General features: G+C 33.6%; 1 protein-coding gene across 1 annotated transcript; it reads left to right on the top strand.

Annotated features, from left to right (window-relative positions):
- Positions 1 to 3,409: 3,409 nt before the first annotated feature.
- Positions 3,410 to 20,079, top strand: LOC101218290 (phospholipase A(1) LCAT3). Its single transcript, XM_004138845.3, has 11 exons — positions 3,410 to 3,820; positions 10,266 to 10,357; positions 11,879 to 12,006; positions 12,135 to 12,270; positions 12,370 to 12,421; positions 13,140 to 13,240; positions 15,040 to 15,219; positions 16,067 to 16,224; positions 16,740 to 16,794; positions 18,284 to 18,337; positions 19,549 to 20,079. Exons 1-11 carry the CDS (start codon positions 3,595 to 3,597, stop codon positions 19,711 to 19,713), a joined length of 1,347 nt encoding a protein of 448 aa, XP_004138893.1. The 5' UTR covers positions 3,410 to 3,594; the 3' UTR covers positions 19,714 to 20,079.
- The last annotated feature ends 4,996 nt before the right edge of the window (positions 20,080 to 25,075 follow it).

Genomic DNA, 25,075 nt, shown 5'->3' with positions numbered 1-25,075 from the left:
TATTTATACTCTTTTGAACATGATAAACTTAAACAGAAGCAAAAGTCAAAAAATTCATAGTCTGATCATACAACCCTAAAAGCATAGTATACTCAATCTAAACAAATTATAGCAAATGTTGCAAGTTCAATTAAAGTTATTTGATTAGAGATTCTAGTGTGAAGGAAATCTAGGGTTTTTATTTTTCTTAAACAAGAACTAAATTTGAGATTTTAGAATAGGATAGAAATCTAAATTTAAAAAATAAATATTTCACACAATAATCCTCTTCGACGACAATTTTGACGCAATTACTCTCGGAGAACACCCAGTCATTTCACTCAAAACTCTCCCTTCCGACTTTCACATTCAAAAACCAAATACCCAACTTTTTGGGACCGGTACGACCCAAAAAAACCTCTAAAAATTCTTCAAACCTCACAATATTTCATTATTTCATACCCTTTTAGGCAAACTCCTAAAAACTTAAAATTTGGAGACATAAATAAGGAGAAAAAAAGTTGAATCAAGAAACATATTGAGTAGAGATGACATCGAAGATGACTTCGACAACTATGATAAGGAGAATGAATGGTGTAGAGAAATCATTTGCGCCGAACATGAACTGGTGTAGAGAACGAATGGCAAAATGAACAACACAAATGTATTTCACAACTAATGAACGACATGTGCTTAATTTTAACCTAATCAGATGAACCACGAATCGAATCGAATCGAACTGAACCGCTTTAGTTTGATTCGATTCAGTACTATTGTTCTTGTAAACCAGTCCACCTCGAACCAAACCGAGTTGGTTCGGTACGGTCCCTTGGTTCAATTTGATTTTTTGCACCCCTAACATAAATGATCATTTAGATTATACAAAATCGTGTAAATAATGATAAATGATTGTGTAGTTCATTTTAGACGATGAGGATATAGACTTCAAATTTAAATGATTGGATAATGAACTCTAAATTATGACGAGAAAGCTTCAAACATAAACAATCGTTTAAAGTATTCTAAATGATAGTCAGATTCGTATGCATGATCGCTTATGTAAGGATAAACGATCATTTTGAAAAGTCTAATAGAAGGCAAACCCAATCAATCAAAAATTACAAAAATATCATCCAAATGAACGCAGTATAAAAAGGTGAACCCTCTTCTTTAGGTCTTTTCTCTTATTCACACTTCTTTGTCTTCTTCACATCATTTTCATCGTACATCTTCTTCTTCAATCGCTCATTTCCACCTACCTTCTTCAACCAAAGTTCCAAAATTCTCCTTCTTCTTGTTCTTCCACATAAATTATTTTTCGGCATTCCGTTTGTTGCTTAATATTTCAGTTTCACAACCAAATCTATCTCCATCTAACTATTTAAATGAGTATCTCTCACATAACCTATAGTTTTAATTTAATAAAATAAAATTAAGCTAAACTATCAATTAATTAATTACTAAATTAAATCTTTTAGATTTAATTTAATCCAAATTTGAATCATATTCAAATATAAATTTCTCTCTTAACTTATAGTTTTAATGAGTATCATACCTAGATTGAATTTTGACCTATAGTTTTAATATGAATCTAATTCACATTAAATTAATATTTGAACTCATTCAAATGTTTTATTCTCTCACAAATTAATTTTGAATCATATCCAAAATTAAATTTATACAATAAAGTTTAATTAAAATATAAATTTTGTATTATAATGTATCACCATACATTATATTACATTATAATAATTCTCAAAGTAAATTTGAACATTTCAAATTATAACCAATATAGATAAATCTTATTATCCTTTACGAGCTAGGAAGGAGACATGATGAATCTACAAATCAGAAGCTGCAATGATAAGGAATTAATGGGCTAAACACATTAACCATATTAATCAATATTCGTTAATTGTGTGTACACTCTAATAAAATCTCACGGTTGAACTCTTCACACTATAGATATATTTTTGTGTCCACAGATATATACCAATAACAATAAGTTAGTCCCTTCCCTTACAAGTGTTCGTAAAACCAGCTAGATCAAATTACCGTTTTACGCTTGAGTTACTTCTAGTCCTTAAATACCAGTGTTCCTCCAATGAACAACTTATTAATAGTCCAACCAATAAACATAAAGCCCCCTCATGCCATAGAGAGGGTGGGTCTTTTGTTCAAGTCTCAGAGATATCATTTAAGGGAACACTTGTCTACTTACCCTAAAGTCGAGAAGGATTGAATTTCTTATTGTGTGATTATGTTCTCAACTCCCCACTTGGTCTTGTCTCCAAAATGATAAGCATATTGAGTCGACAATCTGATCACTCTTACCCGTACAAATCAAAGGATAATTCCTAGAGAATAGGAGTTCATAATACACTCAAGATTAAACTAAGTTCCTATTTCATTAAGATGACATAGATAACTTAACTAGTTAACAAAATTACATCTAGTGGTTACTATTTCGTGGTCTGGTCTTATGCAAACTCATTGCATAAGATACTCCCACTCGCATGTCACCTACACGAACGCGTTGGATCATTGCGTTTGTATCAAATACACAAAGTGAGTCGTATCCATAATTTACCAAGATAAGATACCCGACCTTATCCTTATACCATAGACCCTTTAAGTTGTATTTCGAATATTGATCCCTGTATGTCCCTACATACTACTCAAGACTCATCAAACAATTTAGAATGTTAGTTTATTAGATTTAAGTTATTAAGATAAAACTAATAATACAATTAATAATACTTATTGAAATGATAATAATTACATTTTATTAATAACAGTCAATAAATTACATTTATTATCTACGAGTTTTAGGACATAAAACCTAACATGATTTTATATTGACGCCAAACTCACACCTGTAACCCTCATCATCCAATTTGCCAATAGAGATAAGATTTATTTTCATCACAGACATAAACTCTACATTCCAATAACACCAACTTTTTGTTGGGTTTTATGTTTTAAAACTAATAGACAGCAAGTGTAAAAATTAACTATTATCAATAAAATGTTATTATTATCATTTCAATAAAAGTTATATATATTGAGATATGGAAGAACATTGAAAACCATTTTGTAAATTAAAATGAAACAAAATATTTAATAAAAATAAATTATTGTTATTTTATTCCTCATCTCGTTCAACCGAACAACGGTAGAGCATTTTTAAGTTAATTGAGTAAAATGTAGATTTATTCTATCATTTTAAATTAATGTAACAATTTTAAATAGAATTTTTTTAAAAAATAGTAGATTTTACAATCTAATATAGAAGTTATATCACTTATAACAATTGATACGATAGAATTCAAAATTTTAGTATATTTTATAAATATTTTAATTGATTAGGGTAAGAGAAATAGGAAAATACACAAAATGCACCAAACACGTAGACTCCTCGTTTCTTTTTCATCTAATAATCTTCCAATAAATAAACAAATAAACAATAATGATCAAAGAAAAACAATCAATTTTCTTCTTCCACTTTCTTCTTCAGGCTTCCACCAGTCTCCATCTGAGAGCTTCTCAGTGTAAGCAGCTTCCAATCACACAGGTTAATTAGCTGAACAGAAGCGCACTTCACTCTTGGGAGCCATGGTCGGAGGAGGTGGGCTTCTTTCTCTTCCATGTTTCGGATCCCGGAAGTCCGAACCCGAACCCGATCGCGACCCGGTCCTGCTCGTCTCCGGCATTGGAGGCTCAATTCTTCACTCCAAGAACAAGAAATTGTTCGGCTTGCAGACACGTGTATGGGTGCGGGTCTTCCTGTCCGACATAGTGTTTCGTCAAAACCTCATTTCTATCTACAATCCCCACACAGGTCCTTACTCTATTTCCTTCCCAATCCAATCCTAATTGTTTGATACTTTTTCCTTTTTTTGGGGCTTTTAGTTGCTGCTACAGAAGTGATGGAATCTCGATGGTGTTAGATTATTATCCACGTGTTTTGGGTTTTTTTGTTTCAAATTTTTAGAGTGGGTGATGTTTGAGATCACTTTTTTCTTCTTTTTATATAAAGGGAAAGTATTCATCCAAAAGTGATTCTATTCATCTTTATTTATTTGTTTTTTTGACTGTTTTTTAATCAAATTTTGTTTTGTTTCTCTATAGTCATAACTACGTGATTTTATTAATCACAAACTTGTTATTTCTCAAGGTTCTTGATAAATACTTTTTCTCTCTTCTTCTTTTAGAATCATCTTTTAAATATTTTTCAAAATAATATGGTCTTTTAAAAGTAAAAAAACAAAACAAAAAAAAAGAACTTTTAGTTGTCTAAATAATTTCTTATCAAGGATCATTCTGTTTACCAAGTCAAACTGCTGGTAGGAGAAAAATAGAAACCGGATAATACAACTTCGAAATTGTATTGAAATATCAATAGGAAAATAAAGCAAGATACTTGCCAGTGGTTGCACTAGTTTGCAGTGAAATTCACGTAATATCCAGATCTGGATCTTTGTGTTTGCCAAATTCGGTGATTAAATGGATTTTTGAAGTTTTAAATGGTTGGAAATTTAATGGAAAAACTAAGGTTCAAGCTTTCCTTTGGGAAGTTTTAAGTAAACGATTTGTAGTGTTGTCGAAGATATGACTTACCTTTTTCTTTTTTTTTTTTTCTTCTTGGAATGAAATTATTCAAAGAGTTAAAAAATGGATCCCATTCGAAGAGAATTCAAAAGATGTCTCGATTTTAAAACTATGACTGTGACTTTTGAGGGTTGTTAACTTTTGCATCAAAATGATTGGGAGGAGTTCTTCACTAGCTTTTTTTTTTTTTTGGGGGGGGGGGGGGGTTCACCCTTCCGCCTTTTAGGCTGTACTTCTTTTGTGATTGGTTAATACACTTTCTTTGTTTCTTATAAAAGAAAGATTATTAATTTGTTTATCATTTTTTTAGGAATCGAAATATTAGTTTGGTAAGTATTTTGGATTAATTTGTTTATCATTTTTTTAGGAATCGAAATATTAGTTTGGTAAGTATTTTGTTTTTTGTTTTTGAAAATGATGCTGGTTCCTCCATAGTTTCCTTGCTATTAATTATACCTCTTTAATTGAAATATTTGCATTCTTAGCTAAGTTTTTTTAGGAAGTCAAATATTAGCTTGTTTGATAACGATTTTTTTTTTTTGTTTTTGAAAATTATGTTTGATCCTCCGTAGTTTCTTTGGTATGAATTTTGCCTCTTTTAATGAAATATTTGCATTCTTAGCTTTATTTAAAAGACAAAAACAACATTTTTTCCTTTTTTAGCTTTCAGAACTTGGATTGGCTTTTGAAAATATTTTAAAAGTTAGATAATAAAACAAAGAAACTTATGAAGGGAAGTAGTATATATCGTCTTAATTTGAAGGAACAAAGAACCAAAAACTAAAAATCAAATGGTTATCAAATACGTTCAATCTTGTATGCTTCGAACGCAGAAAGAAAGAGAATGCAGCTTACTTCCATGTTTCTCATTCATTTATTTGTTTTAGGGAGGTTATCATTTTTTTCTTCACTAATCCTCTCTGATGCCGTGTTTGATTAGTAGGCACAAAGCTTTCTCCTTTGTATTTCAGATGAAAGTTAATGTTTCTTTTTAGTACCAAAAAGGAGTTTTAAATACTATTTTAGTCCTATATGAAGCTTTGGTTCGTATTGGTATCTACTTTTTTGAAATGGAGACAAAAACTTCTTTAATATGAATTCTAAGTACAAGAGATTTATACAAAGAGAGCAATAAAGAAGAAAAAGAAAAAGAAAGGGAGAAAGGGGGAAACTATAGGATCAGGAGGCGCACTTCTACACAATTTCCGCACTTCTACACAATTTCCAATTTCGTACTGGTATCTATACTTTCCAATTTTGTTCATTTTTTGGTATATAAACCATAAGGACCATGTACTTCTTAAAGTAGACTATTTTGGTCTCTCCTTGCAAAACTTTTACACAATTTTTATAGGTAACTGAAAGGAGCATTTTCAAATATAGCTAAAAATTGAATCTATTTACAGAATATAGCAAAATCTATACAATTATCTATAGCCCATTTAAGTTTTTAAACTATATTTTGTAAATAGTTTCAATTGGTTTTTGCTATTCATAAGAATTTCCCTAACTAAAATCCATTACATTTCAAGAAGTGTATTAAGGGGTAGCTGTCATATTGAAGTTGTGATTTGGCAAAAATGTGATAAAGAAGGAAAAAACGAGAAAGGACTAAAATGCTCATTTCTTTAGAAGTATAAGAATTAGAACAGACATTTCGAAAGTACACAGCTAAGTAGGCAAGCCAAAAGTGCTAGAACCAAAATGAACAAAAGTTAAAGCAACAAAGATCAAGAGGATATGGAACTACTCCCTAATTGGTTATAGTAAAGAATAGAGTGGTTGCAAAAACAATTACTGAGAGGATTCAACTAGATACGTAAATCAGAGCCAATCCTACTATATTTTTTTAATCATGCCTGCCAAAAAATTTCATCTCCTTCCAAATCCCTCAAAGGGAAACTAGAAAGAGAACCATTAGTGGACTGCGACTTCCTAGCTTTAGGATGTGACTAGATGCAATGGCAGATTGTAACAATTGATGCCTAAAGATCATGTTGAGAGGGATGGATTCTAGGCAGGAGGAGGACATTGAAGCTAAATTGAGAGAACTAGGACATCGCAACAGATTGCTACAATCAACATGATGTTTAGGCAATGAGGGTAGGTTATCACCTATCAAGTTGGTATTCGTCGGCACCCATTTATAATCATTGTCCACTTTTAAGATCTTTCTTTCTGTATAAAAGGCTCTTGAGCTTTTTGTGGAAAGGGCTGTAGGAAGGTAGCCTGATATGGTTAGTTGTAGTCTCTATTTGATGGTTTGATTTAAGAGTTGAAAAAATTAATCTCAGGCATTGTGATTTTGTGAGCTATGTGTGGGATGTTTTTTCTGGACGTTTTGCATACTTTGGGTTTGCCACAGAGACGTTAGAGTTATGATCAAGGAATTCCTCCTGAATCCGCCTTTTGGGGAGAGAGGCTGGTTTCTTTGTCGTGCTTGTGTTTGTGCTATTATGTGGGTTTTGTGGGATGAGAGGTATCGTAGGGTTTTTAGAGCAGTTGAGAGGGAGGCTAGAGATATTTGGTCTCTTGTTTGTTTTCATGTTTCTGGTTGGGCTTTGATTTCAAAGGTTTTTTTAGCTATCTTTTTGACATAATTTTGTATAGCTGGGGTCCTTCCTGTAGTGAGGGTCCCCCTCCTTTGTGGGCTTATTTTTTGTATGCTTGTATATTCTCATTTTTTCTCAACGAAAGTCGTCGTTTTTATAAAGTAAAACATGGAGGATCAAATTTGGAATCTACATCCATCATGGAAGTTTTTTTAATTACATCTTTATTCAATACACTGAGGTTGATAGGGACAAGAGTCTTCCAAAGGTGACATTACAGAAGCTTTTTAAGAAAAGGAAAAACTAGAGAAAAATAAACTTTGTTTTTACTTGGACCTCGACCCTCTATCACAAAAGGATAGACATAGAAAACATACATTCAACCAAGATGTCCAAGATTTTCTTTTAACCTACTTGAGTTAAATCTCTAAAAAAGATAAAGAAGATGAAGCTCATTTCTTCCATGAGCTTGTGCTGGCTGACTTGTGGTTTGAAAAAAACCAAAGAGTCTTCCATGATAAGGAAACTCCTTGGTTTACTAGATTTGAAGCAGCTCGATTGAATGCATCCCTTTGGTCCTCTCTCTGATTATTCGAGTCAAGACATTAGTTTAATCTGAAGTGCTCTCATCTCCATGAATTAAATTGTTGACAGCAACAGTGGAAAATATGACTTTCTTCCTCTACTACACTTCATAGTTTTGTTTGTTATTTTTTAATATTCTTGGCTAAGGGGGTGTCACCCTAGTTGAGATACCCGGGTGCACCTCTTGATCCGTAGCTTTATGCTTGTTGTTTCCTTTGTTCTTTGAGCATTAGTCTCATATCATTATCTTAATGAAAAGACTTGTTTCTTGTTAAAAAAAAGATCAAGTTCATTCCTTCCATCATGCATGTAGCAGAAATGTTAGAAATCACTGATATTAGAATTGGGCTGCATTTTGATTTGTGATAAGTTGGTCCAAAGCAATTATCAAGCAGTAGCTAGGTGGACATGTAATTTTGGAGGAATGGAAAAAATCTTTGCCCGAATGCAATTATGGCTTTCATTCGAGATATGAAGTTTGAAGTTAATATGTTTGTGGAGTTAGGACGTCTAAGTTTGAGGTGTAAAGTTAAATTATTAAGTCAGAGGTATATGGTGGCGTTTTTTGTATTCTTATGAAGTACGATTTTTCTAATGGTTTTTTTGTTTGCTTAACTTTTTGTTTAATCCCTCAATTGTACATTTATTTCCCAAAATTTTAAACATACTGAATTGTGAACTTAACACATCAAATATATATATTTTTTATAATTTTTTACATGTAACCATTGTGCTTAAGTATTCAAAATAATCTTATTTCATACAAAGAACAAAACTACAGTATACTTTCACATAAATGGAACTTCTGAGTGTAATCGACTCAAAATAAAGATACAAACATGGTTGATGACCTTTTCTCGTAAGTGTTTCTATGCACAAGTTTGTTTGGTTTGGCTATATCCACAAAGTGTTCTTATTAATGTTAAATTACACTATAAGATAATTATTACACACTATAAACCAATAATTTCAATTTTGGATTTAAAAACACTTCCACAGATCAAATTTTCCAATGTTTTTTTTAGTATATGATTGAGTGTGTTGGTTGTTAAAGTGAGTTGTTGGGGATGATCGATAAAGTCGGTAGTTGGGGTTGATTACCGAAAATGATCGTCGAAGTTTGCCCCTAAAGGTGGATGGATGTTGGAGGTGGTCGTTAGAGATGGTTGCTGGAGGTAGTCGTCGGAGGCAATCATTGTTTGAGGTGGTTTCATTGTTTGGTTGCTAGAGATGATTGTCAAAGCATGTCACTGGAGCGAGCAGCAGTAGTTGCACGACGGTAGTTGTGGTTGGAGGTAGTTGTTGGAGCATCTCATGTTCAATGATTGTCGTTGGAATTCCCTTGCGGCAATGCTTGACGGGTGGAGTCATTGGAAACATTAGTAATTAGAGAGAGGGAGAGAGGGAGAGAGTAAGAGTAGAAGATGGAGTCTCTCGGTAAATGTGCAAACTTCAAAAGTGAACACTATTGAAGTTGGTGGAGTTGAGTAATTTATGGACCAAACATTGAACAACTCAAATCATGTTAACTCAAGTGAATGGCTCAAACACCCTCTAATTGAAATGAGTATAGTTGGGTCGACGTTTCTGATGTTACCAAATATGTGTGCTCTTGTTGGTGTTCCATTTCTAGTTCTTTTTATAATTTTTCACTATCTGTTATTAGTTCAAACAAGAGAGGATTTTTGTGTATCTCCATGGGAAGAATAGAGGATGCAGACCTTTGTCGATCTTTTCATGATATCAATTAAAATGTCTCCTATCTCGAAGAACATCTGATCCTTCTATTAATGGATATCCCTATTATTTGACTAAGTTCTACAAGTTAAGAAGAGTATGCACTTTACTTTGGCAGTGGCAGGTGGGGGGGGGGGGGGGGAGGGGGGGTTAACATTATTGTTTATTTTTGACATTGTGTGCAGCAGCCAGCTGGTGCATTTTTGTGCAAGAATATTCGTGGGAGTGTTGGGGCTTTGTGCTCTTTTAATCTTAACATACGTGGCTTTCTGGAATGATTTCAAAGTTAATTTGGCTCCTTGTTAGTGAATCAGGGATGCTTTTATATGAGCTATTTCCTTATAATCCATTCTTGTGGAGGGGGAGGTTTTTTAGGATAAAGTTGCTTCGTAAGAGCAGTTTTGGAGCGCCTGCACACTATAATGCTTCTTTGTGGCATCTATATCTCCTGTTTGTAGTCCTCCCTTTTTTATTGTTGCAAATGGGAAGGCGTTACCACCACTTCTTGCCTTTTATTTTTTTTGTAGTTGGGCACTTTATTGAAATAAGGAAACCCTTCCAATTTCAATCAGGATGGGTTTTCCAAGCGCATGGAACAAAGAAGACTTTAAAGTGATTTTTAGCCAATGTTGATTATTAGGTTAGTAGTACCACACTTTCGAGACCTTTTAATTTAATATATACCAACAATAACGTCCATTATAAACTATTTGAAGGAAGTTTCTCCACCTTCTGATCTTGAGTATGCAAAGTCTTATCTGGATTTTCCTAATGAACATCATTGGATTTTTGTTTTTTCAGGTTATACTGAATGTGTAGATGATAACATCGAAATTTTGGTCCCTGATGATGATGATGGCCTGTATGCGATTGATATTTTAGATCCATCTTCGGTGAGATAACATGAAAATTTCTAGTTGATTGCTAATCAAATTACATCGATGCCTTTATAACTTGTTCTAATAGGAATGCTATTGGGAAATGATTAGACTATTAAGGGTTTATGTTTCATGTATCCCATGGGTTTCGGTTTTGAAGTATTTTGTTTTGTTTTGTTTTTTTTTCTAAAGGGACAACCCACCTGACCCTACAACAGTTCGGTGTTAAGGAAAATCATAGGAAATCAATTCCTTGGTAGGTGGCCACCATGGTTTGAATCCATGACCTCTTAGTCAATTATTAAGATATGTTTCCTTTTTTTTACCACTAGGCCAACCACGATGGTTGTTTTGAAACTTTTTTGTAATTATTCACTTAGTAAGAATCCCTTTAGTAGGGATGTTTTGGTGGACTTTTTTTTGAATGCCCTTACATTCTTCTTTCATTTTTTTCCATGAAAGTTGTTGAGTCTACTAGAAAGAAAAAAAAGGTATTTTCTATAATTTAGCTTTTTTAAAAATAAGAATGAAAAAAAATAATAGTTACCAAACACAAGTGTGTTTTTGTTTTTTAGTTAAAAAAGAAACAAAATGAATTCCTACCAAACACAGAAAACAAGAACTAAGAGACAAACAAGAAACAAAATGATGCCAAAAAGACTAAAAAGTTGCATTGTATTTGGTATTGAGGATATTTATCTGAAGAATTTTATAGATCTGTTTGATCAATATTTAAACCTTTTACCTTATACTTTATCATTTACTCTTTAGCAGTAGGCTTGAGTTGGACTGCCTAAGTCTGCCTTCCCATCTTTTTATGTTTTTTGTGTGTATTACTTATTAAACCACCAATTCACCCAAAAGCTTAAGCTAGTGGTTGAAGGCAAATTCAATTATACTTCACCAACACTCCCCCTCACTTATGGGCTTAAAATATTTGAAAGGCCCAATAAGTGGAAATCAATTTTAATTGGGAAGGAAACGACAATGCAGGGACTTGAACACAACCTCCATGGACCTGCTCTGGTACCATATTAAACCATCAATTCACTCAAAAGCTTAAGCGGGCGGTTGAAGGAAAATTTAATTATATATCACCTACATTACTCTAATTATATAACGAGAAGAAATCATGTACCATAAGTAGAATGTTATAAAACGAGAAGAAATCATGTACCATAAGTAGAATGTTGTAAGTGCATCAGCTTTGTCTGAATTGTTTTTTCTCCATTGTCATTACAAAAGATATATATATCATATATTCATATATAGTACTTTATACAGAGGGCTTGTATCGATCACATCTTTTCTGACAAATGTAGAAGGAAAAGATAGATTACTAGTGTAGAACTACTTTTGAAGTTTTTGATTTGGTTGGCTTCATAGTTTCTATTTGGTGCTCTTTCCCTAAATTCTTCCCTCTCTTGTGCACCCATTGGAGCACCTTTTTTGTATTCACCCTATTTGCTTGGACTTTGGGTGAATATCTTGCCCCTATCGCCTTCCTTCTCTTGAGTTTTCCTTTTACTGTTCCAGATGGTCAAATGCCTCCATGTGGATGATGTGTATCATTTTCATGATATGATTGATATGCTTGTTGGATGTGGGTACAAGAAGGGAACCACATTGTTTGGTTTTGGTTATGACTTTCGGCAGAGTAATCGGTAAATCATTCCTCCTCTATGAGTTTATTGTAATTTCAAGTAGCTAAGGTTGTTTTAGGTACTGCAAATTTTTTATTATTTGGATGAATAAAAATTGATATAGGAACATTGATTGTTCTTAATGTCAGAATTGGCAAGGCTATGGATGGTCTTAAAGCGAAGTTGGAAACTGCCAGTAAAGCTTCTGGTGGTAGAAAAGTGAATTTAATATCTCATTCCATGGGTGGGCTACTAATTTCATGTTTCATGTCACTCCATAATGATGTGCGCACATACCCTCTTACTAACTCGTTGAAACTTTGCACTGATGTGATGAACTTATTCTTAGAGATTCGGCCTAATGTGATTATTGTTGTTTGGCAGACTTTTTCCAGATATGTAAATAAGTGGATCTCTATAGCTTGCCCTTTCCAAGGTAATTCACACCCATTGCTTCTTCTCTCCTTTCATCAATTGCTATGATCTAAATCCAAGTCTAAATTCTTGTTCTTTGCTAGAAGATTGCCCATTTGGAATTTTTTGTTTATTGGGCATTATTTTAAGGATTGGTCACTTTTATCTTTCATTTTGTTCTTGCTCTTATATTTTCTATATTGTATTTTGAGCATTAGACTCATTTCGTTAATTCAATGAACAAGTCATGTTTCCGTTCAAAAAAAGAAAAATAAATTGCTATAATTTAAATCTGGTTCAAACTTCTCCATCTGTGGGCTTCCTTCACTCATGTTGTCATGTACCGACTACATCCTTCTAAGTTAGCTCCTCGTTATCAGGTAATCAACATTAATTACATTTGTTCCAAAACTGAAGGAAGGAGATTGTGCACCTCTTTCTGAACAATCACAAGCAAGAGCTTAGAAGAGTCCCAATACAAATAGATAACAAAAGAAGAATTTTTTTTCCAAATATTAGCATGAGTTAGAACATAGAGAATCTATATGCTGTATATTCTCTTTAATGGACATAATAATAATTGGTAAGTTGTTACCTGCCTCCTTCCTTATGTTATCCTAAAGTTTGTCATGAAGCTGGGTGTGCTAATCATTTTACAAATTTTTTTTTGAAACGGTACAAACTTTTTATTGAAAAAATGAAAAGAGAATAAGGTTATTCATTGTACAAATGATTGACAGGTGCTCCAGGATGCGTCAATGATTGTCTATTGACTGGATTGCAATTTGTTGAAGGCTTTGAAAGCCAATTTTTTGTATCTCGATGGACGTTTCACCAGCTGGTAACTATATTCTTATCAGTGTTTAGGTGGTTATATACACCTAAAATAAGAACAGTCATTTATCATTTCTACCATCTGGTTGAACAATTCCTACAAGTGAAAATTTTACAATTTTACAACATTTATCATACTACAATTATTATAATTTGGTATTTTAAATAATAATAGGAACAATAATAATTATTTTTAGTATTTTACTTAGTTCGTCCCCTTTCTTTTAGCTGCGATGTTTTCTTAGGCTGGCCTCCTTTTTTGTATGCTCTTGTATTCTTTCGTTCTTTCTTAATGAAAGTTCTTTTAGTTGGGGTGTTTTGTTGGGCGGCTTCTATTTTTGTATGTCCTTGTATTCTTTCCTTCTTTCTCAATAAAAGTTGTTGATTTCATTAAAAAAAAATTGTTTCTTTCCTATCTTTCTATGGGTTTACCTCCTACGACAAATTCTGGAAATTTTCTTTTCAAATTGAATAAAGGTTGCTTGTGACTCCTGTCACCTAGATAGTGCATTTCTCAAGGTAGAAAAAAGGACAAATTTCCACTTTCTTCTTGCTCCACTGGGATCTTTTAAAATATTTGTACGACTTATTGGTGATTTCCTTGTAATATAGGAGACTTCTGAAATCAGATGGTTGTGTAGTTGCCTTTTAGAAGATGAAGTTAAGATTTTCTTCCTTAAAGCAACTAGGGTCACTTTATGGAGAGTAGGTTTATAAATGAATAAGAAACCTTGCCAAGAACTTGATTAGAAGATTTGTGGGTTTTGAGCTAGTATACTTCTGTTTTTCTTTTAGAGTTTCTTAGCCAGGAACTTTTATAATCTCTCTTCCTTTTTCATGAAGAGTACTTTTTATAATTTGTGAGGCCTTGTATAATGAAAGTTTATGAAAGAAAGAAGTGCAAGATGGGAATTGCTCAAGCAAGAGGACCTTAGTTTTACCAACCAAAGAAGTGTTCTTGTGATGATGGAGGAGTCCCTCCTTCGTCTGCCTTTCCGAGGGAAAGGCCATTTTTTGTGGCTTGCCGGAGTCTGTGCTGTGATTTGGGATATGTGGGGGCAGAGGAATAATCAGGGGTTTAGAGGTAGGGAAATGGACCCTTGTGAGTTCTGGTCCTTGGTTAGATTTCATTTGTCTTTTTGAGCTTCAATTTTGAAGGCTTTTGTAACTATTCCCATGGTAACATTTTACTTTTACTTAGTTGGAACTCATTCTCTCAAGTGAGGTGTCTCGGTGTGATTGTTTTTGATATGCCCTTGTATTCTTTCATATTTTTCAATGAATGTTACTTTTCTCAAAAGAAAAAGAAAAAAGGTTAGCAGGGACCATTTGAGCAATCTGTTGATCTAGATGGTGGGGGGACTAGAATCAGAGGAGAATGAGAATATTTTGGGAGGGATAGCCCAAGGATAGGAGAGGTGACTCTCTCAAATAGCAGATTGTCTTGGTGTGTTCTTTTCTTATTTTCTCTTTATCGTTCTTGCTGGTTTTAGTGTTATTTTGGACTCATCGATCTTGAACTTTGAACACCATTTGTAAATATATAATAGAATTGGACAGGGAGGCTGATTTATCCTGTTTAGTGGTGTTTATGTGTTCTTTTCAGGCGTGTTTGTGTATTTCCTCTGTGCAGGAATTTGGATACTTGACATAATGTTTATTAATTAGTTGGATACCTTATGGACCATTTTTTCATCAATGGTATCATGCCTTCTGTAATCAAAGAAAAGAAGTGACGGTGACACTACTTTTTTCGTGTATGTTATATATCATTGTTATAGGTCTACCATTTATTTTTATGTGCAGTTGGTTGAGTGTCCTTCAATTTATGAAATGCTGGCAAGTCTAGGATTCAATTGGCATGCACAACCACATATCCAAGTCTGGCAAAAGAGTTCTGTAGATGGGGAAACTTCTGTTAATTTGAAGTCATATGGCCCAACTGACAGTATTGCTTTATTCGAAGAAGCATTAAGAAATAACGAGGTACTATGCTTCAGTTTGATTTCTGTTCGTTTTGTTTTATATTTTGAGTTTTGCGCAACTGAAGAGGGAAAACTTCTGTTGGTTTGAAGTCATCTGGCCCAAATCTTAATGAAGATGCTTGTTTCCTTTTTAAAAATAAACTTCTGTTCATATCTTTTCTTTTCCTTTGTGTAATTAAGAAATCTGTTCTCTGTAGAGAGAAGAAATCTTATACTTCTCAACTACCTCACTGGGCTTAGTTATAAAACGCTCACTGAGTAGTCAAGCAATCCTCTATTGATAATAAATCATATTTGTACATAGAGCATCATTACACAAATTCAAAAATATAAGGAGTCCTCGAAGAAATCGTTTACAAACAAATCTCATCTGAAGCACAGAGAAACAAAGGAGATCATTATCTAGCATTAGCTTCCCTAGGTCAATTTGGCGATAATCCATTTCTACTCTTAAACTGTTTTCTCTTTATCTCTCTGTTTATTTTTTTTGAATGTTACTCTTAAACTGTTGAATTCAGCTGCTTCTGTGAACATATAGAAGAATCAAGGAAACCTTGCCACTAGGAAAGTTTTTACTCTCCTTACTGATGAAGGCAAATAAATGCTGTTTGATTATTTTCCTCACATGACAGGAATAGATAATCTTTAAGGTATCCTTAAAGAAGTTTAAAGTTGTACTATAAGTTGTAGCTTTCTTCTTCTTCTTCTTTCTTTCTTTCGTCCACATAATCATCACTTCTGTATTTATTTATTTATAATAATTATTTTTGTTACTATTTTTTTTAGCTAAATATTTTTGAAGGTTCATCCTGCCACACGTGAAAGAATTTTATTTTCAATTATTGCAGATTAAATTTCATGGAAAGACCATTCCTTTGCCCTTCAACTTTGATATTCTCAAATGGGCTACTGGTACTCGCCAAGTAATTGATAGCGCAAAACTACCAGATGGAATCTCCTTCTATAATATTTATGGAACATCATTTGATACACCTTTTGATGTGTGGTATGTTTATGAACTAGAGTTTGAATTGTGTAACAATGTGCTAGAATATTAGGAAATATAGTATTTTCCGATTTTTCTATCTGCACGGTGCTTAAAGACTGAACTTCAATCTTTATTTTGAGTTCATTTTGATAGGGTCTTGCAAATTGCATTTATGACCGATTTTATAACTAGTGCTGCTTATTTAGTTGTTAGTCAAAACACTCTTGGTTCTACATCAAATGTAATTCTCTTACATTAGATGTAATTCTGTTGTAAGTGACTGAATAACTTATTGACTTTATGTTCGCCTGGTTTCATTTGATCAAAATCTCCAATTTTCAATGCAAAATTTTAGATAGTCTCCACTAGATATGAAATATTATTGTAATGATACTTGATGAATGGGTCAGTTTAGTAGTCCAGAGGTATGGCTGTTTTACCATTTCTCTGCACAACTTATGTTGCCAATTCATTGTTGCTAATGTCTTTGTTTCTAATTATTATGAACATATTGTATTTTAATTATGATGCAGCTATGGCTCAGAGTCTTTGCCGATTGAGGACTTGTCTGAAATCTGCCAAACTTTGGTGAGTGATTTAATTTCTTTTCTAAATCATTTAGGACGTCAGAGTCATCTAATTTGAATATTTTGGATGTTCTCATTACCCGAATTCCTTCTTAGAATGCAACCTTAATTTGAAACCTCTAGAAATTGCTGAGGCATTGCCTTATTATAATTGTATCATGGTACTCTAAGATTGAAAAGCTTCTGCATATTTGAAATGTAAGTTGCCATACTCATAAAATTTGTGACTGCCTATTAATTGTATTCTTAGTTTTATCCTCATTGATGTACAAAGATTCACAGACAACTGAATTCTGTTGGAATCCAAATGCCCAGTGTTGATTCTGTGGTAGCTTTCCTTCTTCCTATCTTGGTTTGCCCCTTTGATTCCGTAGTGGACAAAGTGAGAAATCAGTTAGCCTCTTGGAGAAAAGGCTTCTTCTTTGTAAAGCAGAGCGTTCTACTTGATTCTTGTTGAGTGAAATTCCTATTTACTTCTTATCCCTTTTTAGAGCTCCATGCAAGTTTTGTCAAAACTTGTAGAGGTAAATGTGGTTATTTTCTTTAGGAAGGGGTTGAAGAAGGAAAGGGGTATAGATAGGGAATTTAGCCAAATAACTTTTCCGTTGTATTATTTGCTAGTAATCCTGGCATCCACCCTTTGAGTAGTTGTCTTAAAGGGTTAAAGGTTCTCACTGAAACTCGTGGAAGATCATTTTGAAAGATTTCCCTTCCTTTATTCTTTTGTCCTTTTGTGGTGGGGGAGGAGAGAGACTTATTTTTGTGGAAGATCATTGGGGTGGGGGAGATGTCTCTCTGTTCTTTGTTCCCTTGCTTTTATCATTTGTATGCTCTCAAAAATCCTCGTTGTTGATTTTCTTGTGTGGACTGGGGATTGTGTGCCTATTCTTTTGGGTTCCATTGTTTTTATTTTTTATAAATATTGAAGCGATAGAGGTAACTGATTGTATTTCTTTATTTGAAGGCCCCCCTTTTAGGTGTAGGAGAAGAGATATGGGGATTTGGAACCCTAACGCTTTTGAGGGGTTTTTGTGCAAGTTTTCTTTCCTAATTTGGTTCATCGTTTTCTTTTTCTTTTTTCCTTCGTTTTTTTGAAAAACAAATGAAAGAATATAGAATATACAGAAAAAGCCCACAAAAGCACCCTCTCTAAAGAAAGAATTTCCAAGTAAGTAAGATGTTACCTAGAGAATTATTACAAAAAAGCTTCGAAACCGAAGTCCAAAACGAAACATGAAACCTCCTTGAGATCCCAAGATCCTCCTTTAGGGTTTTTGTTTTTGGTGTTTTGGAGGATTAAGATTCCTAGAAATGTGTGGTTCTTTACTTGGCATGTTTTACATGGCTGTGCTAGCACGATGAATTGGCTCAAATAGAAGTTTTCCTCGCTTTGACTGACTGCTTATTCTTTTTGGTGTATATTAACTACCATTATATGCACTTGTTCTCTAAATGGCTGACTGCTTATTGCACTTCTCCCCCCTCCCCAGCCTCAGTATTCCTATGTGGATGGAGATGGTACAGTTCCTAGTGAATCAGCCAAGGTATGCTATCTGACCATTTTAGTTCTTTTTAGCTTTAAAATAAAGGAAGGACTATGTAGGTACACGAGGACAGTGTGGTATTGAAGTTTGCAAGGGGAATTTTGCTTCTTTGAGAATCCTAATCTTTTGTTTACTTTCAAAGAAGTAAGAAGGTTAATTTTGTTATGGTTCAAATCCAGTTTTGATTATAAACTTTTAAGATTTCAATTTGGTCTTAGACTTTCAAAATTCCAATTTTAATCTTCGAGTTTTTTTTTTAAATCACAATTTTGGTGACTCTCTTCTCGTTCAGTTGGTTTGTAGATTGCGGATGATGTGACCTAGAATTTTTGTTTTACTTTACTTAATATACATTGAAATCATATATAAGTTTGTTGAAGCAGTTATCAAGTGGGTAGGTATTGGTTACTAAAAAAGAAAGCATTTTCTGTCACATTAAATAGAGTTTGATTCTACCCCCAAAGAAATGAGGAAAACTAAGGAGGGACTTGATGGCAGAACAAAATTGACAAATGATTACCTTTGAAAGTTTGGAATATACTAGAAACCATCGAAATTTAGGGACTACAACGTGATTTAGAAAATGCAATCTATCTAGATTTATTGTAGTCTAATAAAACCAAAATGGATGATAAGAATTCTTCAAGAAATTAGAAATATAGAAGTAAAAAGAAATTTGAACTGTATTATTCACCATACCTTATTTGTTAGTTTGTTTTCTTGGGGAGGCCCTCTCGTCCCTTGCCAGACTTTTCTCTTTTATTCTCATGAATATATCCGTTTCTTATCCAAAAAAATAAAATAAAATTATTCACCATACTATAGTCAGTTTCTAAGCCATTCCAACTTTAGAGTATTAATAGAGGTCATAACAACTAAACGGAGAAAGCTCGGCTGTCCATTGCACAAGTTTTATTGAGTAACTCCATATGTTTGACAGATACTTTACATGTAAAATTAAAGCCATGTTTTGACACCCTTTTGCCTTTTTAGTCTCATTATTTCATCCTTCTAAACACCAAGCTGCATTGTAATGAAGAGAATCTGTTTTAATTATGTGTCCTTGAGTTCTTATAGCCTATGCTCTTGACAAGAACAACAAAAAACTTTTTCATTGTCATTTGTCAGTGTTTGTGTGCATGTGGATGCTACTCATTTATTTATTTAATCTTCATTTTTCTTTTGTTTTTTCCTTTGTGCTGTTGTGGAAGGCTGATGGTTTTGAAGCAACTGAGAGAGTCGGAGTTGCAGCGAGTCATCGAGGACTTTTGAAGGACAAAACAGTGCTTCAATATATTCAGAAGTGGTTGGGAGTTGAGCAGAAGGTTGGTAAGCACCTGACAACTTCCAAAGTGGTCGATGCTTCTCTGAAGTAGAATTAACAAGTGAAAGTTTAAAAAGACCACAGAAATATGTATTTTATCCTTTTTTTTAGTTGATGTTGGAATGAAGAGGAACTGATTCATGTTCCTTTTGAGTTTCTGTAATATACTCTGACAATGTCTCATTGTCATAGAAACTTGAAGTTGATGCTTTAATTAATAGTAATTTAAAATCTTGAAGGCTGCTCTAAAGTGTCCAATAAATGTGTCACAAGGGCTGTGGAAATAGAATGATAAAGATTGTAAAGGCTTTGCTGGACTACATCACATGAATTTTGATTTGCTCTGTATTAGGGTTTGGTTAAGTTGTGGTTAGTAACTATTTGGTTCTTTTTTTAATATATATTTATCTTTGTTCTAGACATTATTCCATTTCCTACCAATTTCTTAAAATAAAACAAGTTAATTTTTTTTTCCTTTTCTTTTTCTTGATTTTCTCTATTAGGCCTTGGGTAGAAACAAGATACAAACAAAAAAAAATTGAAGGTAAGGGGGATGTTTGTTACTTCATTTTTTAAAACTAAAAATGATATGGTTACTAAATGATACCAAGGAATTCATAATATAAACTATGTACATAATTATTGATTAAAAGTAGATATATGAAAGTTTCGTTCATTCTCAACAGAGAATTTTATAACATACCATGGTTGGCAACTTACCTATACAATGCTCATTAACGTTTTGGCCAAGACCGTAATATTTGATCGCGGTAACAAACCTAATGTTTCAAGATTTGGATGCTTGTTTCAACTTTATACGAATTGATTGGACTGTGACATAAAGATACTCTCTTCGAGATTACTATTTAGAAAAGCAATCTTGACATCCATTTATCATATTTCATAATCATAAAATGTAGTTATGGGCAAAAGAATCCTTAGAAACTTTAACCTAGCGAGAGGGGAAAAGTTTCTTCATAGTCAATCCCTTCTCTTTAGGACCCTTTTGCTACAAGCTTAGCTTTGGAGGTTTGTACCTTCCCAGCTGAATCTCTTTTTCTCTTATAGATCCTTTTGCACTCTATAGATTTCACTCCTTCAAATAGATCTACAAGCTCTCACACTGAATTGAAGTATGTAGACTCCATTTCAAGGTCCATGGCTTTGACCAATTGATCCTTGTTTACATCATTCATTGCCTGTTTATAGGACAATGGATCCCCATCATCTAGTATAACAACTTGAGTTTCAGTTAAATTGTGAGATCCGTGTTTGGAATGGAAGGGTCATTTTGACTAAGTGTGAAGAAGAGGCTTTCTGAGAAGAAACATGGTTTTGAAGTTGGTGTTAAAGTGAACTTTGACTCATAATACATATAGAACTTGTTGTGTAAGGACGATTACCTCTTAACACCTATTGTCCGCACTTGTTCATCTTTCAGGATACAAATGTTGGAAGATGTCTCTCGCTAAGGATAAGTCTGTTACCAAATTCCTCTTTGCACGCATTAGTTTTATCCTTACTACTTGTCCTCTTGGGTAGTTGGCGATTGACACTAGCCAAGTGATGAAAATAACTCAACTAATGCAATAAGAATTATAAGTTAAACCCCTTATTAAAAACTGATCACAACCCTTCTTCTTTAGTAACACACAAATAGATGAAAAGTTAAGAAGTAGTATATTGAACATGGATAAACATGTAGTTATATATAGAAAGAATATAGACATTTGGCCATTGTATAGTATAAACAATACATACACTATAATAGAATAACAAAAATGATATAGACAGAAGAATGGAAAATGCAATTACAAGTTCGAAAATTAAACACAAAGATTCTTTTATTTTAGCCCAAACGATTGATCTCTAGGTAGCTTGCTCAAGCATTCTTTCTCTGTGCAACATCTTCACCAGCCATTCGAGTCTATTTTCTCTATCTCTCTCTCCCTCTTTTCTTGGTGGAGGTACAATGCTTAATATAGGCTACTTTTTCGACAGAAAAACTTTGTTCCTTTGAATGTGTCAGTGTTGTAATCTGCCCCTTGTGAAGTCACATCATTCAAACTACCATTTTTGTTTTTTGGGAGATTTTTTTGTGTGATGTTTAGGTTCATCACCTGCAGTTGTTAGTCGCTTGACATGATCCATCGTCTTGTCTTTGCACAGGATGTCTCGTGCGAATTGGTCCTTTTTGCTTTTTTCCCACTTGTCGTGCATTTAGACATGTTAAACGCGCAAAACAGGAACTACATTTATGTAAGCCTCATTTCCAAGTATTTATGCTTCTACAACATAAGTTATGCGTTTTGAGCATCCCTTGTGCGTTTTAACCCCATTATTCTAATAAAAAATGCTATAATAACGGTCATATTTGCACGTTATCAGTTGACAATTTTACCTGTTCTTGTCTTTTAGCGATTGATTTCACCTAGCATCATTGTGTGGGTGGCCTCGTTGGTTGACGTAAGCATTGCCTGAATTGGCTCCTTCATTTTGCTTTTTTGCTTCTTTTGCTAAAATCCTACGTTAAGACAATAGAGCCGTGATAAACATACGTTTTACCTTTTGTGGCTTGCATATCACGTTTATCTTATTTCAACACATCTTACTATGTGCTATTCCTTTTTATATCGCAATGATGCTTCATTATTCTACTTAAAAGATCATAATAACTTGTAGAAACTTCGTATACACTATATGTCATCATTTATTGAGATCGTAATTCATTTATTTCCTTTGAAGATGAGAGGCCTGCCTCGATTGCTTTACTCCCAAAGTTTTGAGAGTTCTTCACCATAGTAGAGATACTTTGGATGATGTTTTGTCAACTAGAGCAAAACCAATGACTACATCGATCGTGCTTCAGTCAGAGGGCCAACAAATCAGAGTAGAAATATTGAATCAAGTATTAGTTTGAGATTTTGTAGAGTGGGAAGCTTGCATACAACTCCTTGTATCTCTCTCAATATTCGAAAAAATGAGATTCTCCAATGGCTTGACAGATACCATAGATCTTTGTTCTACTATTTGGGGCTCGTGAAGCGGGTAAGAACTTCTTGAGAATTTTTTTCTTGAGACCATTCCATGTTGTTATTTATTTGGGTGGTAGGTAATAAGCCATTTTTTTGCATCGTCGGTTGGAGAAAATGGGAAGGCCCTCGAATTTAATTGGTCCTTGGTTACGTCGTGGGGTCTCTGCTTGGAGTTTTTTTTAATTATGTGATGTGTTATCATTGTGAAGTCAATCCTACTCAACAGTTGGTTAGTTAAATCCACGGGCTTAGGGAGAAGGTAAAATGCTATGTCGTGCATGCATATCTACTCATATGCAACAAATAATTAGAAACTTGAGAAATAGTGTTGTTGTCTATGTTGGTGTCTCATTGTACATGATGCATCATTGATCAAGATCATTGCATGCAAAATGCTGGGTAAAGATCTCTTTCATCATGTACTAATAAGTCCTCGTTGTGTATAAGTTTTCTATTGTTTGCCCAAGTGTAAGCAAAACAATAGGTTTTTCTGGAGGATCTAGGGTCGAACATAGAGAATTGATATTAAAGTCTAGTTCTAGAGTCTACTTATCCACCAGACAGTATAAAAGAACAACTATACAATATGGAGGGGTGTATGTTTAACCTATATCTACTTATGTACACTAGAGAACGATGTAAAAATAATTTAATGAAGCTGGTTGTGCGAAAGACGCGTAAGTGAACTAACTTGTATTGAAAAATGGGGTGAGGGAATTTCTAGTGCTACCAAGCGAATAAAGTATATGAAAGCCTTGATGCAATATGACTTACTTAACTAGCTTATGATTAAGACAAACTCCTCTTGGAGTCTTTAAACACCACACTTGGTCTCCTTTCAGGATCCAAATGACTAAGCTTATCTAAACAAGGTATATCTAGAAGAGTTTACTTATAAGAGTTATAGAGCTTCACATTTAAGGGTGACAACCTCTTCGTGCCTAATACCTACAGTTTTTCTCCTTTCAGGATACAAATTATGAAAGTTATCTCACCCGGGTGAAGTTTGTCTTCAACTCCATCTACCACTTTTGTCTTTTAGCAAACATCTTCTCGCATTCTGATGTGGTCTTCTTGCCTAGTGTTCGTGCAAGTTCTTTTGCGATTCACTAACTTATTCTTTTTGTTCTTTGGTCTGTGTTAAGACACTAAAAACATGGTAAAACAGGCATGGATGCTTATGTAAAGTGTATATCCAAATATTTATAAATTTACAACATAAGTGACACATTTTGATATACTTCTTATACATTTTGATCTCATTATTCTATCTAAAAGGTCATAATAACGTGTATTTCTACAAGTTATCAGTCTCATTCAGTCACAAACTATATTAAAGTGCTTCAAATGTTTGTGTGGGTCTTCTTTCGAACTCCTTTTGAAGATGGGTAAGAGGCAGATAGACAATGAAAAGGGATCTTTGCATAAGGTCCTGCTCGTCGAACTCTCTCTCAACGTCCTTTCACATACTTTGCCCTTTTCTTCTCTTCTTTGGTGTACTTCTCTTCTTGGAACATCAAACTCTTCGAAATTTCTTTCTTGATGTTAATTTGGATCTTGATGTTGATTTGGAACTTGATGTTGATTTTGACGGATTTTTTCTTCTCCTCTCCCTTCATAGTCTCCTCTCCTCTTGGGTGATATCTAAGGGAAAACTAAACTCAAGACTCCCGGAAGAATGGGTCATACAACAAAGGAAAAATAGAACTCAAACAACCTATGTTTGGTATTTATCTAGAATTCAAGATCTCAATTAAAGATTGACAACCCATTACCAAGTTTTTTTGACAACGACGCCATTTTGTTAGCTCGAAGATGCGAGGGTTTCATTAGAAGAAAACAAATATGCAAAATGGTTCAAGAATCCCTAAATAAAAATTAACAAAAGAAATTTAATAACCCAAACTTGTTTATACAAACTTATTAACAAAAGATAGTAAAGTGTAAGTTTGTGGTCGAATCCAAGAGAATGCATGTTAAGGAAACAACACTTTAACGAGAAATCGAGAATTCTAACATATAGAAAGAGGGTTTTATGGTAATCAATGCGAGAAAGTAAAAGGAAAGCAAGTAGATGTTTTGGGGATTTAAAAGAGATTTTAAGGCACAAAGATAAATGAAGTTCTCTCAATCAAATTAGAGTGGGAATGGAAAATATATTCTACCATTCTTTCCATTGTAGAACAAACATATATATTGCAAATAATTTCAATCCACACCTAATTAGTTAACAAAAATCAAGTATAAATTCATATACTAAACTAAAAGAAAACACTTTTGTCTTTGATGCTTATATATCTTGTAACCATTTGATCACTGCTATAAATCTAATATTTCAATTAAAATCATTTGACAGTTAATCTTTTATTTTTAAAATCA

Source organism: Cucumis sativus, chromosome 2 (assembly GCF_000004075.3).
Source record: "Cucumis sativus cultivar 9930 chromosome 2, Cucumber_9930_V3, whole genome shotgun sequence".
Lineage (NCBI taxonomy): Eukaryota > Viridiplantae > Streptophyta > Magnoliopsida > Cucurbitales > Cucurbitaceae > Cucumis > Cucumis sativus.
Note: the sequence above shows the minus strand (reverse complement) of the source record. Positions and strands in the feature narration are given on the sequence as shown.

What these genes read in the sequence shown, in the direction of transcription:
- LOC101218290 (XM_004138845.3), top strand. Translation starts at nt 3,595, where the DNA reads ATGGTCGGAGGAGGTGGGCTTCTTTCTCTTCCATGTTTCGGATCCCGG. An exon ending in TATAGCTTGCCCTTTCCAAG is followed by an intron (nt 12,422 to 13,139) that starts GTAATTCACACC and finishes AATGATTGACAG; the next exon opens with GTGCTCCAGGATGCGTCAAT. An exon ending in GATGGACGTTTCACCAGCTG is followed by an intron (nt 13,241 to 15,039) that starts GTAACTATATTC and finishes TTTTATGTGCAG; the next exon opens with TTGGTTGAGTGTCCTTCAAT.